General features: G+C 39.8%; 1 protein-coding gene across 4 annotated transcripts; it reads left to right on the forward strand.

The window, feature by feature from the left end:
- The first annotated feature begins 239 nt into the window (after positions 1 to 239).
- Positions 240 to 16130, forward strand: lrrc45 (leucine rich repeat containing 45). 4 transcript variants are annotated; one of them, XM_086140771.1, is made up of 18 exons: positions 240 to 295; positions 777 to 1012; positions 1268 to 1329; positions 1411 to 1481; positions 1942 to 2120; positions 2592 to 2720; positions 4247 to 4359; positions 4602 to 4660; positions 5280 to 5357; positions 5885 to 6020; positions 6639 to 6716; positions 6797 to 6908; positions 6996 to 7066; positions 7775 to 7867; positions 10470 to 10562; positions 10873 to 11046; positions 11311 to 11458; positions 15247 to 16130. In XM_086140771.1, the coding sequence occupies exons 2-18, from the start codon at positions 796 to 798 to the stop codon at positions 15444 to 15446; spliced, it is 2013 nt and encodes a 670-aa protein (XP_085996897.1). In that variant the 5' UTR covers positions 240 to 295; positions 777 to 795; the 3' UTR covers positions 15447 to 16130. The 4 variants fall into 4 exon arrangements, with proteins under 4 accessions (XP_085996897.1, XP_085996899.1, XP_085996900.1 ...); XM_086140773.1 differs by having other exon boundaries at positions 777 to 1003; XM_086140774.1 differs by having other exon boundaries at positions 11311 to 11430; positions 15247 to 15315.
- The last annotated feature ends 2316 nt before the right edge of the window (positions 16131 to 18446 follow it).

An 18446-nucleotide genomic window follows, 5' to 3' on the forward strand; every position in this document is an offset into this window, starting at 1 on the left:
GCTACAATATTCAAAGGATTTTTTCTCCTTTCATTTCATTCATTCAACCTTTCAGATCATACCATATCATCTGAAATATATGTCTGTGTATTATAATTATTATTATTGTTATTATTATTGCTATTATTATTATTATTATTATTATTGAGACAATATTCTAGAGTTGGGCGTTAGTCGACGACGCTCACTCATCCCAGACTACACTTACCATGATGCAGTGCGTTGCGTCTTTCCCTTCCTGCTTTTTTGCGATGGGTCTGTTGCTCGTCTGCTGCTTCTTACAACCAGAAGAACGGTAACTGGGGTTTCTTTGTTTATTTTGAAATTAAGTCTTTACCTGTTTCGGAAAGCCCCTTCACAATGAATAGCCTCGCGAGTTGCCGGCATGTTTGAAACGCCTTGAAGTTTACATAGATGGATATTTCCTAATGGGTATAATACGGCACATTTGAAGTTGCATTAAGTGGTTTGATCCATTTTTCTCAACCCCTTCTGTTCTTTTTGTGTCTACCGAAGTAGCTGTCAGTTCCTACACCAATGTAAGACTCGTAAACTATTACCATGACTAATCCAGAATTGTCAATCAATCAATCAGCTGTATCGAAGTTTTTTAAACGGAACAGCATTGAAGGAAAATTTTGTTTGTTGTCGACCCAGCTGTCCATGCTTGTCACTTAGACTATGTCACTATCTAGACAGTATTGGGTTATAGTTCAATATTAGATTCATGTTTTGTCGTCGTTGTTGTTGCTTGTTTGCATGTACGTTTTAAAAAGGAAACGTTGGTGAGGTAGGATGGAGGAATTCAGACGGACATACCTGCGTGTCTGCAAGGAGGCAAATGTGCAGCCCCAGGAATGCATTGTAGCCCACTTGCAGGGGAAGGGAACCATGCTGGACCTGAGTGGACTGAGCCTTTCAGTAGAGACCTCTAGCATGCTGGCTAGAAGCTTCCACAAAGACACTGTCATCACTGAAGTGTTGCTCAGTGACTGCATGCTCAGTGAGGAATGTGAGATAAATAACCAATCAACTCAATATTTTTGCAAATGCTTAATTATAATCATTTTGACATACATATAGTAATGTGTGTGCATGTGGTTTTATTTTGAAGAAAATTACCTTAAAAGTTTCAGAACATTAGAATTAAACAATTTTAAACACATTTATAGTTTCACAATATGTATTAAATCAGTTATGTCAAAACACACAGATGCACACACTATGTTGACAACATCTAACTTTTTTCGATGTGTGTTTGTCTTAGGTGCCAAAATGTTTTTGACTGGCCTGTTCAGTAACACAACTGTCAAATCTCTGGATCTAAAGGTAATTAAACTCTTCTCCAGTTACTGTGGGATTTTTTATGGTGCATGTTTTCAGGTATCTGATGGTGCAAGATTTTCACAGGGCAATAATCTAAGAGCAGCAGGGGCTGAGGTACTGGGAAAGTTGCTGGCAAATAACAAGAGTATACAACGGTGAGAATGACATTTTCCACTTGGGAGAATAATGTTACAATATCAGACAAATTTTCAATAACATTTTTTCTGAACTTGGCAGCTACAATCCTATTTTTTTTTCTTTTATGAATGCAGGCATGAATATGCTCTTCTTTCCCCTCTTTACTACTGCTAATATGTCATGTATTACTATTTAATCCGCACATATATATAGTTTTTCAAATTCATCTCCTTTTTGCAAATTATAAGGGAACTATTCATGATTTTCTCTTCAGGTTTTTTCACCCTATTTTTTTCACCCTATCTTTCACCCTTTTTTGCCCTATTTGATGTTGGTAACAGAATCTTTTTGTCAATAAAGAAAAATGTCCATCATATGTCATTATAAGTAGTTTTCTTGGTTCTTTATAGAGTTTTGAAAACAAATTTCATTGTTACTTTTGTCTTGGCCTAATATCCTTGTGAACATTTGATACAGACTGGTATTGGAGTGGAATGCACTGGGAATTTGGGATGAAGGCTTCTCTCTCTTCTGTGAGGGTCTTGCTTCCAACAATACTCTGACACACCTTGACCTGCGCAACAATCAGATCAACCACCATGGTGCCTCTGAACTTGCTCTGGCACTCAAACGCAACACAGCCTTGGAAGTGCTAGGTGACTTAATGATCTTAAATATTTGTTTGTATTTGTTCACTGGATACCCGCAGATATCAGGCTTTCATATATATATATCACAGTATCAGTATATGATGCTGATATGTAAACTCTACCAATCAAGATTGTACTTGCAAAAAAAATAATTTTTTGTGTAAATATTCACTCCTGGAAAACAATATTGTTCAGATATTGATATTTGGTTGAATATAGGTTGGTTTAATATCAGGACTTCATATGCAAATATGTTATTTAGACACCTATTGTTAATACTGTGCTGTTTTTAAGATTGCTAGTTTTTCAACCAGATTTTTATTTCCAACTCAAATATGCCAAATTGCAGAAAAAATATGTACTCTGACTTTGAGGTGATGTCTTTCACATATTAAATCAATTCATATCATGACTTAGTAAATAATAACACTGTTGTTGATCTTCTTTTTTCCATGAATTACCTTGTGCTACTCCAAGATTTGAGGTGGAACAATATCAGCCTGCTAGGAGGTCGGGGTCTCCTGGAGGCTTTGCAAAACAACAAGAGTGTGTTGCACTTGGAGTTGGCAGGAAACAACATACCCAGCGACATGCTAAGAGCCCTTAGTATGTTTTTCTAGCTTCTCTGATCTAAACTGTTGATAATGCATTTGTCTGTCTTTGCTACATGTTGAAAAAAAACACTCTAAACAGGACCTGCATTCCTTCATAGCCCTTATAGGTTAATCACAATGACCTGCAACAACTCAAACCTACATTTTTCTAGGTTTGCTTTTGTCTGTCTTAAACTGTTGATTGAATTTTGGCAGCCTCTGAATCCCAAAGTTGCATTTTGACACAGTGAACTACTCCAGACCTGAGTCACTGCCTAGTTTTGCCTTTGAGAAGAGACTATACGGCACAATTATTTTAACATTTTCATATCAGAAACTTGTGCTTAAGCTTGATTTTTTTTGAGCCCCTACAGTTACCATTTAGGCCTATTGCACTTATTCATTCAAAGATTATTTTAATGTTCCAGATCACATTTCTCTAGCAAATAAAAGATGGTCAAAACATGTTCTCAGAATCAATGCAAATTAGATGTTGTTAGAGTCTGAACATAGTGCATTGTCCCTTTTGACAATAATTTACTGAGCTTCACTGTTTACAGGCTAGAGGATGTGATCCTTTTCAGATCACCAATCCTTGATGACAATTTTTACACAGTAGAACTTTTATGTAGGCATTTGATCGAGAAATTGTTGAGCTCATATAACAATTTGAAACCAGTTCTCAGTGCATCTCATTATAATGATTAGGTGGATAGCCATTCTTTCTTCTCCTTTGTAACCGATTTAAATCTTGCTTAACAACCTTTTTAAATGTCTTAAACATTATCATAGAAATTATTCATCTACTGTCCAGGACAGTCTTTCAGGATCCCATTTTGGGCAAATTCTGTTTTCCTTTTACATTGAGTTGCTTGTTCAACCCAAATCACAACCGTGCGGATGAAACTGTGATCAAAAACTAGAAAACCTTTTGCTTTCCTAAAGATTATTTAATAATTCCCTCCATTTTAATTCATTATAATTGATGATAGAGATTTTTTCAACAACTGCAACACTATTTATTGCTTCATTTCTCCATACTGTTCAACATGCCACTAATAAGCTTGATATCTGCTTTTGTTGATAACATTTTGACCACCTGTCCATAAATTTGTCCTGTGCTGCTTCATTTAAGAAATTAGACTTACATTGTCCATTACTGTTCACAATTATATTACAATTAATCAACACATGAATTTCTCCTGGTTTTGCAAGTCACTTGTCTTTTCTAAAATACAGTTGTGCAAAACTCTGCAGCCGGACCTCATTTCAAAGCCATCCGAAGATCCTGATCAAATTTAAAAAAGCCTCTCATGTATTTTTTTTTTTGAAAAATGGAATATGAAAATATCTGCAAAGTGCATTCTGTTTGTTTTAAACATGCTATAGATTAAGCTTCACTTGCCTGTTACTTGAATTATACTGTTACTATTTTAATTATATAAAAGCTCCTAGGCAAAAAATAGTAGTGAGCCAGGATTAACTATGGCACAGCCTGCTGTCTTCTTCTCAGGGTCTATCTCCCTTTTTGTTCTCCAGATCAGTCCACAGGACGCAATACAGACAGACAATCATCCCTGAGAGTGAGTCACAACCGGACACAGGTCCTTAGCAAGGAGATTCATAACCTAAAGCAAGAGAAAGGCAGACAGGTAAGATCGGAGGAATGCAGAGACTTGTGCACTCTACTTATTTGGTATTAAACTTTCCCTGTATTTTATCTATGGGTAAGATTTTTAATGTGTTTATCAAGTTATAGACAAATTTTAGTTAGACCCTAAGGTGAATACAGCACATTGAAGTTGGGTTCTTTTTGATAGGTGTGTCACTTTGATACATGATTTGGGTTAAAGTATTACGTTAGTGTATTTGTGAACAAAGTCTCTTCTCTCAGTTCCAAAGCATGATGGAGACCATTGACAAGCAGAGGGAGGAGATGGGAAGGTCCAGCAGGTAGACACATGTGTCTTTGAACATTCAGAGTCAGCCAGGTCATGGTACTTGCTGTCAATTCTTATTGTGGGAGAGACATTTTGCCTCCCAATATATTTTCTCAGGTCTGAACTTAAAAGATCCAGCGAAGATTTATCATAATGAAGATTAACATCACAGATCTATCTGTATCAGGATATGAATATGTCAGCTGATATGAAAAATGCAAGTCTCTTTGTAGAAGATCTGATTAGTTAGTTATATCTACATTCCCTGCAGCAACCCACACCAACAAGTAGGTTTTTAGACCAATGTTGTAAGGTCTAATGCAACCGGATTTAGATAGTGACAATAGCCAACTCGTATATTGTGTTGTCTAGATGAACACACTGAACAAAACTTAAATAGTTTAAACATTTCATCATCTTCTGATATTGATATCTTGTTGGGCATACATCCAGTGCACCTCATTAATGATCACTTTCATGTGCCGGACGTGTTGCTGCTGTTAGATTTACGTCATTTTATGTTACAGTGATATATTTGTGACAATTAACAGAAATCTTTTTGATGTCAAATTGTTACCTGTTGCAGGGGCCTGTAAATTATGTTAACTATTTTGTTCACGCTTTCTCATTAGATCCACTTCAGTACAGATCAGCCAACTGCAAGAAGCTCTAAATGAGAGGAAGTCAGCTGTCAACTCTCTGACTGCCAAGTAATCTTTTTTTTCTTTTTACTTCCTATATTTCTATATTCAGCTCCCTCTAACTCTCCTTCCTGTCTTTTCCTCAATGACACTTTCTCTAAATCATACAGCATCAACGGGCACCTTTCCTTTCATTCTGACTGGCACTCTTTTGTCATACATTACCCCTGACACTTTTCTCGAGCTGTTCCAACCTGCATTTCCTCACCTCTTTTCCACACTCTCCATTGATCTTGACTGTTGAACCTGAGTACATCAAGTCCAAAACTTTCTTTTTCTCTATTCCCCTGTAGCCTCATGGTTTGGCACTGATTGAGTGTAACGATGAAAGTAGCCATGCACTCATCCTTACATCCTTTCAGAAAACTTAATGAAATAAAAATAAAAAAAATTCAAGTATTTGGGATAATCTTGTTTCCCACAAGCCAACTTACGTGCTTGTTAGAAACCCGGTGTATCTAGTTATAGCTCACAGTGACGTTTTGTCACTGTAAGATGGAGATAGTGTAACTGACCATATATGCCATGATGTTCAGATTGCATATGATAGAAGCTGCGCTTGCCCTGTCCGAGCAGAAGAACCACAACATGGGAGAGCAGCTGATGAGACTGAAGGCTGAGAAGGAAGACCAAAGAGAACGGCATTGCAGAGACAGGAAGAAAGATCAGGAGGTACTAAGAGAGAGCCCTGCAGAAAAGTGCTGGGTTTGGCCAACAGGGCAAAATTAAAAAGAATTTTAAAGGCAGGATCTATACAAAATCCTGCCATTGATGTATGTAAAACTTCACTTTGTGAAAAACAATCATCAAGAGTCACACAGTGTGATTCTTCTTATTTCTAACTGATTCACATTGCCATTTTCTTGAAACTGCATATTTCATGCCCATTTTAGCTAATATATGGCAGATTTTTGTGACTCATTTATTTGCTTATTCCTGATAATTTGCTTATTGAATTTTTAGATTGAACCTAGCTCCTTGTAACAAATAAAATATCTGGATAATTTTAAAAAAAATTCTTGATCAGTTTTACACAATTCTGATTTGCTGGCTTTTAAAGGCAGCAAATTGCCAGTATCCTCCACTGGCATTTGGGCATAATGATGTTAGGTTATTATTATTACATTATTTTACTAATGAGTAAGGGGATCTCGATCTGGACATTAGAATTATACATCACACTGTATATACAAACATACAGACACAATATTTCCCAAATTGAACACCATACAAAAAACACATCTTGAATTTGTCTGTCATATTTATATAAAGAGGTTTCCTGTCCTGCAGGACAGTGTTGCCAGAGAAGGGAAGCTTCTAAGAGAAATTCAGAACATAACAGAAAACAACCTCCAACTTAAGACCCAGGTATGAAGACAGGACAGGAATGTATGCCCATTTCTTTTCTAACTTGGTTAATGCAAGAGCTAAGAGCCAGTGTGTTGAAGGTTGAAGAGTTGGAGCGCAAGTGTAAGTCACAGCAGCATGAGGTCTTTGAGCTGAAGCAGGAACTGACCAACAGAACAGCAGAACTCAAGCTGCGACTTGTGCAGGCTGAAGGTAACACCGACTTGAACATTGTCATGTTCATGTCATTTTTAGCTTGACAGACTTGGTAGAGATTATGCATGTTTCCTCCTCTGACAGACTCTCTGGAGGTAGAAAAAAGAAGGTCTAAGCAGATCCTGGAGGACATGGACAGTCTTCGGCAAAAAGAGGTGATTGCAGGCTCTTGGTTAGCTATATGCTGGATTATCTTTATATATAATAAATGATTCCCATATTTAATGCATATTAAAGACTTTGCCAATGTAATTTCAACAGAATTTTGAGAAATTATTGGGTTACCACACATCCTGGAAAACACTAAAAACATCCACTCATGAGAAAAAAAATGACCTATTTTTTATTGTTTTATCTTTTTAATCTTTTTACCTACTCATAGTTTTTAAAACAAGAGGTATAAGAAGTTGCTGCGAAGCAGAATGTGAATCAGAAATTTGAAAAAAAACAAAAGCATCATGAAGCCAAAAAAAATGAATTGCAACATCCAGTGGTGAAAAGTGAGTTAATTGTTGCTTTGAAGATGAAAAGGCAAAATATACTATTTTACCTAAGTGTCCTAAAATCTTAAAAAGGTCTATATGAGAGCACAAACTTAGATGAACATTAGTTTTATTTAAAAAGAAAAAGGAACATCTTTTTTAACTACCTGACAATTAGTAGAAAATTACCTCAACATTAGCAATAATAAGTAACAAGGCAATGAGTATTAACTAAGAAAAAGCAGGGATGCATCATCCTGTAAGTGTTGCTGTTTTTGACTTCATCCTATTCTATTGACATAGCTGTATTGAGAATGAAAGTCAATATCCATCCAGTGATCCGATATGACCTTTTATTGTTGATAATGTATCTCTATGCAGATTGAGCAAGTGACTCGTCATCAGGAAGAGAGTGAACGAGCACTTCAGGAGCGCATTTTCAAAGTAGAGGGACAAAGAATCAAACTGGAGGAGGTCAGTTCTCAAATATTATTCAACACATGAAAAAAATCACAGTGGGCCCTATTTTGAAAAAAACAGCATGACTGACTGCAACTGAGAGGTTCACCTTTTGGTTTCAACACAACAGACCAATGCATGGTTTGCATCACTCTAGTCGCCACACCTATCTGCCCGTCGTTCTCCTGTTCCATACTTCCCCCACTTGTGCACAAGAACCCGAGATACTTAAGCTCCTTCAGTTAGGGCAGGACCTCATCCCTGAACTGGAGGGGACGCTGTCTGGCTTAGAACCACGGTCTCAGATTTGGAGGTGCTGATCCAGTTCTGCTGAAACCACAGCTGGAGATCACACTCCACTGCCCCTCCCATCCAAGCAATGCTACTGAGGCATGTCAACCACACATCCATAGCCTTAAGAAACTCATGGTGGACTTCATCCATCTCCTGGTGTCCCTCCATTGTGTAGCTTTTTGACTCCCTCGGCTATTTCAGCCCCAGAAATATGGGGCCCGCCCCATAGGCCCTGACTCTGCTTCCTCATTGGAAGGGATCATGATCAAGGAGGTATTGAAAGTAATCCTTCAAACGATCCACAATGTCACGAGTCGAGGTCAGAGACACAGCATCCCCTCTATACACAGAGTTGACGGTGTACTTTTTCCTCCTCCTGAGCAGCCAGATGGTGGACCATAATTTCCTCAAAGCCCCCCGGATGTCATTCTCCATTGTCTCACCAAACTTCTACCATGCCCGGTGACCACCGAAGCTGCCTGCTATTTGGCTTGGCAGTATCTGTCAGCTGCCTCCGGACCCACAAGCCAGAAAGGCCGAATAGTTCTCCTTTAGTTTGACGGCATCTCTCACTTCAGGTGTCCACCAATGGATTACTGTCTCGACATATGCCAACGACCTTATGGCCACAGCTCCTGTCCGCCACCTCTACAATGGAGGCACAGAGCATGGCCACTTGGACTCAATGTTTCTTACCTTCCCCAGAATGTAGTTGAAGCTCTGCCAGACCCTCAAGATACATTTGGGTCCACGAGGTCTGACCGGCATCCTCCCCGTCCAGCAGTGCCAGCTCACCAACAGGTGGTGATCAGTTGACATCTCCGCCTCTCTCTTTACTTGATTGTCCAGAACATGCAGCTGCATATCTGATAACACAACCATAAAGTCTATCATTACACTGCGACCGAGGGTGTGTTGGTGCCAGGTGCAGATATGCATATCTTTACGCCCGCCAGGTTGGAGCTTTATACTTGAACATAGTGTCTGTTATGGACAGTCCGTAATGAGCACAGAAATTCAGTAACAGAAAACATCTCAGGTTGAGATCTTGGGAGCCATTCCTCTCAATCACACCCTTCCTCGTCTTACTGTTACTGCCAATGTGAGGTTGAGGTCTTCCAGTAGAACAAGGGAGTCCCAAGTAGAAGCGCTCTCGAGCAGCTCCTCTAAGGATCCCAATAAGGGTGGGTAGTTTGAACCCACAATTGAGAATAAACAACAGACAAAAGGTCGTCCCCCCCACCCAAGGGCGGAGGGAGGCTACCCTCTCGTCCACTGGGTTGACCCCCAATATATAGGTGCTGAATCAGGGCAATCCGTTTGCCCATACCTGCATGGTGCCGCTCACTGGGGGCAGTTCCAGATTAGAAAAGACTCTGACCCCTCTCAAGGAGACTGGTTCCAGAGCCCAAGAAGAAGAAAGACCTTTATCGTCAGATTTAGTTCTATAAAGCACAGCAATATTCAACCACTGTATTTAATCCATCATGGATTAAAGAAGGCAACTGCTGAACAGAAGGCAACTGCTGAGCAGCACCAGGGGTTCAGTATCTTGCTCAACAACACTTGACAGGCTAAGAGGAGCCGGGAATCAAACCAGAATTTTTTGGTTCCAAGGATGACCACTCTAACCCCCTGAGCTACAATGCTTCACATGTTGGTCTTCTCCACTGTCATCTCTAGTAAAAGGTTTGTACAGCCTGAAGAGACACATGTGAGTGTTGCAAGCTGTGCATCAAGATGAGTCCGATTGTATCCTGCCATAACGTCTTGGGCTCTCACACCAGCTTGGGTTCCTTACCCATTCCATATCCGCAGCTTTTTTAAGCTACGGTACCAAACATCGGCCACCACCTGGCTCACAAGGCCCCGATCTCATTTTTGGAATTGTGACACCCATGTTTTTTGTGATGCTTTTGTTGGTCACAAGGCACATACATGTTGCCCCATATCACAAAATGTTTGTGCTTGATTGTAATTATTAATTAAGGTGTTACCAATAATGCATAAAATCTGTTCTTAATTGAAAACACATGAAAGGGTCACACCTAAATGATGGTGAAAATATGCCTCCAAATATGATGTGGGTTTGATCCCTTCTGAGGGATTGCTTCCAGGGCCACGCAGTATCTATGAATTCATTCAGATTCAGAATTTCTGACATTCTTGACCCTCATATTATGTTAAGGGTCAATTTGACCCATTGGGTCAATGGGTGAAATGGGTCAAATTGACCCTTAACATAATATGAGGGTTAATCTTTTCAGGCTGCTTAGGCTACTGATGATGATGTCGTATTAAAATAGGCTCCTCTCTACTGTAGGAGCTGAATAAAGCATTAGCAGCATGTGTGACAGAGAGAGCGCAGGCTGAGGAGGACCTGGGAAGAGTTCGTACTCAAGTTCGCTTGGAAGAGGTGCGTTTAAAAAAGATGAATCTTTCATTTGCTAAAACATCCTGTCCTTACAAAGCAGATAATAGGGAAAAATTTATTTTGTCCTCCTAAACCCTGTTCCGCATCATGCTGGTTGTATTATAATACAGCCATTATATTTACTGAATGGTCTTCCTGACATCTGCTTGACAAAAACATGAAAAGCCCTAATAAAAGGAGTGTGCCCTTACTTAGTGCCCCCTGATGAGACAAGGTTTACGCTCCATATATATTCACATTTTAATGGAAGTATTTTTTTTTTTTTATATCCACCTTGATTCAATTGGAGCAGCAGGAAAAAGCATCATCTTTGGAAGAGAAGCTTCGCTCGCTTCGTTCTTCCTTGCAGGAGGTCCAGTTGCACTGCTCCCAGCAGAAACACACCATCTCTGAGCTGCAATCTAAAAACAGCCAGCACAGCATGGAGGCAGACAGCCTACGCCGTAGGATCGAGGAGCTCCAGCAGGTCAGTACACCTGCTGCCTCTCCTCTCTTAAATCTCAATGTTACGGTGTGGAGAAGTCAGTGTACTCCTCAAGCTGGCCATATATCTGGTGAGGTAAAAAAGAAAATAGAGATTTAATTGAAAGCTGATATTTTTTGCTTTAAAAACTACTGCTGTCGCATTGTGATCAATGATGATCTCCTTTAAGCATTCTTATATCCAGAGGTATTTTAGTTGTTATTGAGATGCCTTTTCACAAAATATATGGCTTGTGTGCTTCCACAGGACCTGTTAGGAAAGGACCAGGAGAAGGTTGTTGAAGTTAGCCGGGTCAGGGTAGAGCTGCAGGAGCAGATTGGACACATGCTCGCAGAGAGGACGGCACAGGAATGCCTGAAGGAGAAGGTCAGCGCTCTGGAGAGAGAGATGAAAGGTATCCTCCCTCTGTCATTAACTATGTTCTCATGGAGTATAATATAAACTCTCAGACAAAACTGAGAATAGCCGCCATGTAAATAAAAACATTTTGTGTTTACCACATTGAACTGAATAAGCCTCTTGGATGAGAGTTGAAATATCTTCAAGGGAAGAAAGCAAGACTAGTTGCCAACGTAAAATTTTGACAAGGATCAAGGATGACTGACAACCTTCAAAGACATAAACAGAAGTCAAAATAAGCAATTATGATATCAAGACATTGAGTATTCTGGTTTTAATCCAATACCATTTTTAGCTTTCAAATTATTTGTGATACACTAGACACACTTTCTGTATCTTTAGAGAGTAGATGACAATGTTGTTTCAATAAAAGTTCTCAAATTATTGAAATGAGAAATTATTGCTATGTTATATTTTCAGAGGGAAAGTAATTTTTTTTCACATTTTAGTGAGGACAAATTGGACATATTTAATATAAAATTTCCTCTTCTTTTCCTCTCCACTTCACCACAGTGGTTGACACAGAAAATCATCTGCCTCAATCTAAAGCTATCCTCTGCATCCTCTTGTCTCACACCAAACAATTTCATGTTGCCTTCTGTCTATCATTACCCTCCTCTATTCATGTCAAAATGATCTGGGTCTGGCCTCTCAGACTTTATCTCCTAAACATCTAACATGTGCTGTCCTTGGACCTATTCATGATCTAATCCATCCTTGTCCCTGCTCTTACTACAGATCACAATATCATCGTAATCCATGGAGTTTCCCGTCCGACCTTATCTGTCAGCATTTTCATCATCTTAGCAAACAAGGAGGGGCTCAGAGCTGATCCCTGTCCTACTTCCCCTTAAACTTCTCTGTTACCTCTACAGCACACCGCACCACTGTCTCACAGCCATCATACATGTCCTGCACCAGTCTAACATATCTCTCTGCCACTCCAGACTTCCTCATACAATACCAGAGCTCCTCTCATGGCACCCTGTCATATGGTTTTTCTAGTTCTACAAAAGCACAATGCAGCTCCCCCTGACCTTCTCTGTTCTTCTCTATTTGCAAATTCTGCATCTGTAGTACTCTTTCTAGGTATGAAGCCATACTGCTGTTCACAAATGCTGACTTCTGCTCTCAGTCTAGTTTCCACCACTCTTTCTCATAACTTGATTGTATTGCTCATCAACTTTATCCCTCTATAGTTGCCGCAATTCTGCACATCCCCCTTATTCTTAAAAATGGACACCATCACACTTTTTCTCTATTCCTCAGGCATCTTCTCGCTTGCTAAGATCCTGTCGAATAATCTTGTCAGAAACTGTACTGCTGTGTCTCCAAGACACTTCCATACCTCCACAGGTATATCATCAGGACCAACTGCCTTTCCACTCTTCATCCTCTTCAGTCATCCTCTTCACCTTTACCAACCTCTACTACTTTGTGGTCTACAATAGTCACCTCTGCTACCCTTGCCTCTCTTTCATTTTCCATATTCATCAGCTCTTCAAAGTACTCTTTCCATCTTCCCATCACTCTTCTCGCATCTGCCAATACATTTCCCTCTCTATCCTTAATCACCCGGAGCTGCTGTACATCCTTTCCATCTCTATTTCTCTGTTTTGCCAACCTGTATAAATCATTCTTTCCCTCCTTACTGTCCAACCGTGCAAACAAGTCATCGTACGCCCTTTGTTTTGCATTTTACCTTAGGCTGTATCTCACTATACTCCTGTCTGTTCGCTTCAGTCCCCTCAGTATCCCACTTCTTCTCTGCTAACTGCTTTCTCTGTGTATACTCCTGCACTTCTTCATTCCACCACCAAGTCTCCTTAACTACTTTCCTTCCAGACGATACACCAAGTACTCTCCTACCTGTCTTCCTGATCACATTAGCTGTAGTTGTCTAGTCATCTGGAAGCTCTCCCTGATCACTTAGAGCCTTTCTCAACTCCTTCCTGAAAACCGTACTCCCTTTTCAGCTTTCAACACTTTGTCCTCTGCTCTGCCTTTGTCCTCTTGATCTCCCTTGTCACCAGTCATCCTACAAACCACTGTCCTATGCTGTCTGGCTACACTCTCACCTACAACTACTTTGCAGTCACTGATCTCTTTCCTCGTCTAAACAAGATGTAGTCCACCTGCATGCTCCTACCTCAGTTCTTATAAGTTACCCTATGTTCCTGTCTTTTCTGCAAAAAAGTGTTCACTACAGCCATTTCCATCCTTTTTGCAAAGTCTACCACGTCTATCTGACATTCTTCACCTCCAGAACATTCCTAACAAACTCCTTCTTCAAGATATCTGCTACTCCATTTCTCTTCCTGTCACTACCACGATAGTACAACTTCAAACCTGCTCTGAAGCTTTTAGCCTAACTATCTTTCCACCTGGTCTCCTGGACACACAGTATATCTACCTTCCTTCTCTGCATCATGTCGACCAAGTCTCTACCTTTTTTCTGTCATTGTCCCAATATTCAAAGTCCCTCCGGCCCGCTGGTCTTTTTTATCCGGCCCACCAAAGATTGGTACAGAATTCATACTTGATGTGAATGATTGAATGATTGGATGAATTGGATGAATGACACAGATTGGCTTTGTGATTTAGCCTTTACTGCGGACATACTGACTCATGAATGAGCTGGGCGTGAAGCTACAAAGGAAAACACAGGTTGTGCATGAAATGCAAGCAAATGTCAGATCCTTCAAAACCTAGCTGGTTTTATTTTCAAAACAAATGTCAGACAATGTTCTGACAAATGTCAGATGAGTCTAATATGTACTGTTCACAAACGCGTTTTTTTAATTTTTTTTTTATAATGTGTATTGTATCTTGTGCTGACCCGGCCCATGTCAAATTTTAAAAGTCAACGCGGCCCCTGAGCCAAAACGTTTGTCCACCCCTGTTGTAGGTCATTGATACCAATGGCAGTTGTTGTTAACCTGGGCCTTGACCGATTCGGTATGTTTTCGATTTGACTTGGATGTTCGGTTTTGGCAAAAGTTTTAGACTGGATACCTTTCCTGATGCAACCCTCTTCATCTAACCCCCCCGAGTCTGGCTCAGGGTGACACTAGCCTGTGCCGCCCCTAAGGCTGTATTATGTCATCAGAACCAACTACCTTTCCAGTATTCATCCTCTTGAATACCCTCCTAACCTCATCTTAAAGGGGCAATGTTGTGCAGGGAGTTAGAGCAGACATCCTCTGAGCCAAGCATGCCTAGTTCAGTTCCTGCGCTCCTCCTAGCCTGAACGGTGCTGCAACCCCTGGTGCTGCTAAATGGCTGCCCTCTGTTCATGGTTAATCTATGATGGGTTAAATGCAGTGGACTAGTTGTGCTGTAGGTATATTTAATTTAACAAATAAAGGGTTGTATATTCTCTACTTATCTGTGCTGCTTCTTGGTCTATATTGAATCACTTCTTCCATTCTTTGTTCTCTCATTTTCCTAATTCATCGCCTCTTCAAAGTATTTTTTTCCATCTTCCTATGACACTTTTGGCACTTCCCGAAACATTTCCCTGTTCATCCTTAATCACTCTTATCTCCTGTATGTTATTCATCTATAGCTCTCTGCTTTTCCAACCCGTATTTAAGACACTAGTGATTAAATCAATAATAACCTGTAGCATGTGGATGGAATCATCTATAAGGCATGAATTATGATTCATTGTTTGGAATGAAATAAATATTTGGGTCATTGCCGTCCATGTAACATAGTTGTTGTATCTTTTGTTCCATGCGTTTCCAAGACCTCTGAAGTTCTTTCTGCCTTGTCCTGCAGTAATGAATAGTAACCACCGAGAGGTGCTCCGGGACAAAGAAAGCGAGATGTCATCTCTTCAGGAGAGGCTGCGTCTGAGGGAGACAGAAATCCAGAGGATGAGAGAGGATGAGGCCCATAGAGCCAGTTATCTGCAGCAGGCCTTCCTCACCTACATCCAAGGTTCCCCGCTTGGTAGCTATGGTACCCCCAAGAAATGACCATGAAACCACAGTGCCTGTCTCATTAAAATGAGCAAGGGCTGCATCTGAAACACCATTCAAAGGATTCACATCACAAGGCTGCCTGTGGAACAGATAGACATGGCTAAAAAAAATCTTTTTACTGTATACAATAATTCACCCTTCCTTGAAATGTGTCACCTGGATCAGGCTCATATTCAATACTCAACACTTATCAGTTTCCAATACAGATGGTTAGAGCAGTTCTGTGATGTCCATGCATGAAAATGAAGCAGCTGATTGACGGTTTCCAGACAGTCAGGCATTGACAGAGAAAATCAAGCAGTGTGATGATTTTCAAGACCGCATTCTTAATACCTGAATGAATCAATTACTCTCACAGAGCATGATAGCTTGCCTTCTTATATCCCTTTTCATTTCTTGCTGAATGAGACAGTTACTGGTTAACATGTCTCTTTTTAATGAACAAAAGCATCAGGTTGGATACATTTTATCATAGTGCTAATAAGGAGAGAAAACTGCTTTGATGCTACCTTTATTATTTACTGACATGGTTGAAATGAACATCCCTGAATTCTGGACTGTGTTCTGTTTTTCTTTTTTTTCTTCCTAAAGGTGACATGTGAGTCTCAGCATTGAGGTCTTAAATCTGTGGTCGGGGTACCTTGAAATGTGGACATAAAAAATCTTGGTGCAATTGTAGAGGGCTGGGTTAGTGTGTTTTTTGAGTTTCTGATTCCATTAGAAGCAAGTGCTTTTGCTTCAACAATAGCCTGCTCCTAGTTTGACACAAAAAGCTTGGCTTCACTCTTATGGAAATCTAAAGCATGCATATGGCAATATATGGCTCACCTTTATCACCTATAGTACCTTAGCTATCAAGTCCCCAATAGAAAAAGACAGAAGACAATGGAAAAAGAGGAAAACAAATTTGCCATGCTGGACATCATCATACATCACAACCTGGACAACTCTATGGACACTTCATACAAAAAGAAAACCCACACAGACTAGTACCTGGCTGCTGACATCGCACCTTAAAACACACACTTGGCATTATCAGAACATTATACCACCAACCGAAATAGCACCACCAAGGAGAACATCAGAAAATCCTTGTATAAGTGTAGCTACAAAGACTTGGGTTTTGATGTGGTCTAAAAATCTGAGATGAAGAACTTGAAAAGAAAGATGATGTGTGTACTATCAAAAGGCAGCATCACCCTTCCATACATCAAGGGCACATATGAGGCACTGTGATGGAATTTTACAAGGAATCCAGGTCTACCTGAAACCCTTTAACACCTTCAGAGAGATATGGGTAACACCTGAGGATAAAGTTGATGCTTTAAAACAAAGTGGTGTTGGACACCACATAAAATGTGAAGACTGTCCATCAGAGTATATATTCCAGTCAGAATCAGCCCTGGGAACAAAAATTGAACAGAATGAGCAGTAGTAGCCGAGCTGTAGTGAACCATGCTGCTGGACCAATCACACTATCAACTGCGATAATATTTCTATCCTGTACAATGATGATAGATGGTTCGAACAAGGAGTGAGAGAAGCAGCTAGCATCTGTATACAAACCAGTCTGATTCGTGATGGGGAAGATTCAACCTGCCTGTCATTCACCAAAATCTGCTATGCCCCCTGAACACATCTCTCCAGCCTGCTCATCCGTTGCTGCTCAGGAAAAAAAGAGGGACCGCCCCCAGACTGTCCCCAGCCTTGCTGAATCTATCAGTGAGGCATTTGCTGCTGTTTGCTGTCAGAAACTGAAAATACACTTCAGGATGTAGCTCAACAAAATGTTGTTGCCCCCCTCCCCCTGAATCCCCCTACTGGCATTGACCATATACTGTACTGTTTATTTCCACTCCTATGGTTTTTTAATTTGTCAACCCACTTAATTGAACTCAGGGAAAATCGTTGGAGACATCTGAAGGGAAAAAAATAAAAAAATAGAATCTTCAATAAAACCTCACTTTCAGTAAAGTAACGAAATGCTAACAACACAAATAAATAAAACCATGTGAATTACTGAATTACAACAATTAGAAAATATAGTGTCAACCAAAAGGTTACAGATTCTTCCTGAAAACAGAACTCATCACAACAATAAAACAGAGCCACTAAAATTCTCACATAATTAGAAAAAATGTTTTTTTTCTTTTCACTTTTTTCATAAACAGTTTTGAAACCACTGTTTCCTCTATTAAACATTGGTTTTCTTGCTAGTTTTTCAGTTCAAATCTCTCATGTACTTCTAGTTATGATCACAGGGAGGTTTAGTGATGCCTCTAAATCAATGCAAACAGCACATGTTACTGTAATTTTCCCTTTTGGTTAATATCTTGAAATTTATCCCTGGAAGTGTTTTTTACGTTTTACCTCCGCATTTTTAAGTTTATTTTTACCATCAATATGCTTTTGTATTAGTAAACCAAGGTCATTACGGTAATTAATATTTGTATTAATGGTCCAATCTTTTTTTAATAATTAGGCGCTTAGTTTATGGATGGGCGATGCGTGAGGCCACCAGGTCTTGACGCCAAAGACCCTACAGTGTCAAGATATATCACTCCTGATAAAACCGCTGCCACGTTCCGATTTCGGTTCTTGAAACATTATTTCCATAATAGAGTTCCATAAAAAAAGACCACAAATTTTTTGCTCGTAATTGTATCAAGTATCAGTTAAAGAAGTTGAGAGGATCTTTGCAAATTAATTGCAAATTTGGGTAAAGAATAAACACCCGGTTCTTCCTGTTTTCTTTATGATAATGAATAGCTAAAATAGTCTTGGTTAGATATACTTGCACGGCATTCTGAAATGGTTATGGTAATTTGGTCTGTTTAAGCTGAGCTCAGTATTTCAAAAGCATTTTCAAATATAATAGCATGCTTTGCTTTTCCCCAAATGTAATTATACACACTAGGGTCCTCAGCAGTAATGCACACATACCCGGAAGTGGCGGGGTTCAGTGCTCTCGTTCCCAGCTTAATCTCTGTAAAG

The sequence above is a fragment of the Fistularia commersonii genome, chromosome 33, assembly GCF_037954325.1.
Source record: "Fistularia commersonii isolate RoL2024-O1a breed Wild chromosome 33, RoL_Fcom_v1.0, whole genome shotgun sequence".
Taxonomy (NCBI): domain Eukaryota; kingdom Metazoa; phylum Chordata; class Actinopteri; order Syngnathiformes; family Fistulariidae; genus Fistularia; species Fistularia commersonii.

What these genes read in the sequence shown, in the direction of transcription:
- lrrc45 (XM_086140771.1), top strand. Translation starts at nt 796, where the DNA reads ATGGAGGAATTCAGACGGACATACCTGCGTGTCTGCAAGGAGGCAAAT. An exon ending in CTGCATGCTCAGTGAGGAAT is followed by an intron (nt 1,013 to 1,267) that starts GTGAGATAAATA and finishes TGTTTGTCTTAG; the next exon opens with GTGCCAAAATGTTTTTGACT. An exon ending in GAGATGGGAAGGTCCAGCAG is followed by an intron (nt 4,661 to 5,279) that starts GTAGACACATGT and finishes CTTTCTCATTAG; the next exon opens with ATCCACTTCAGTACAGATCA.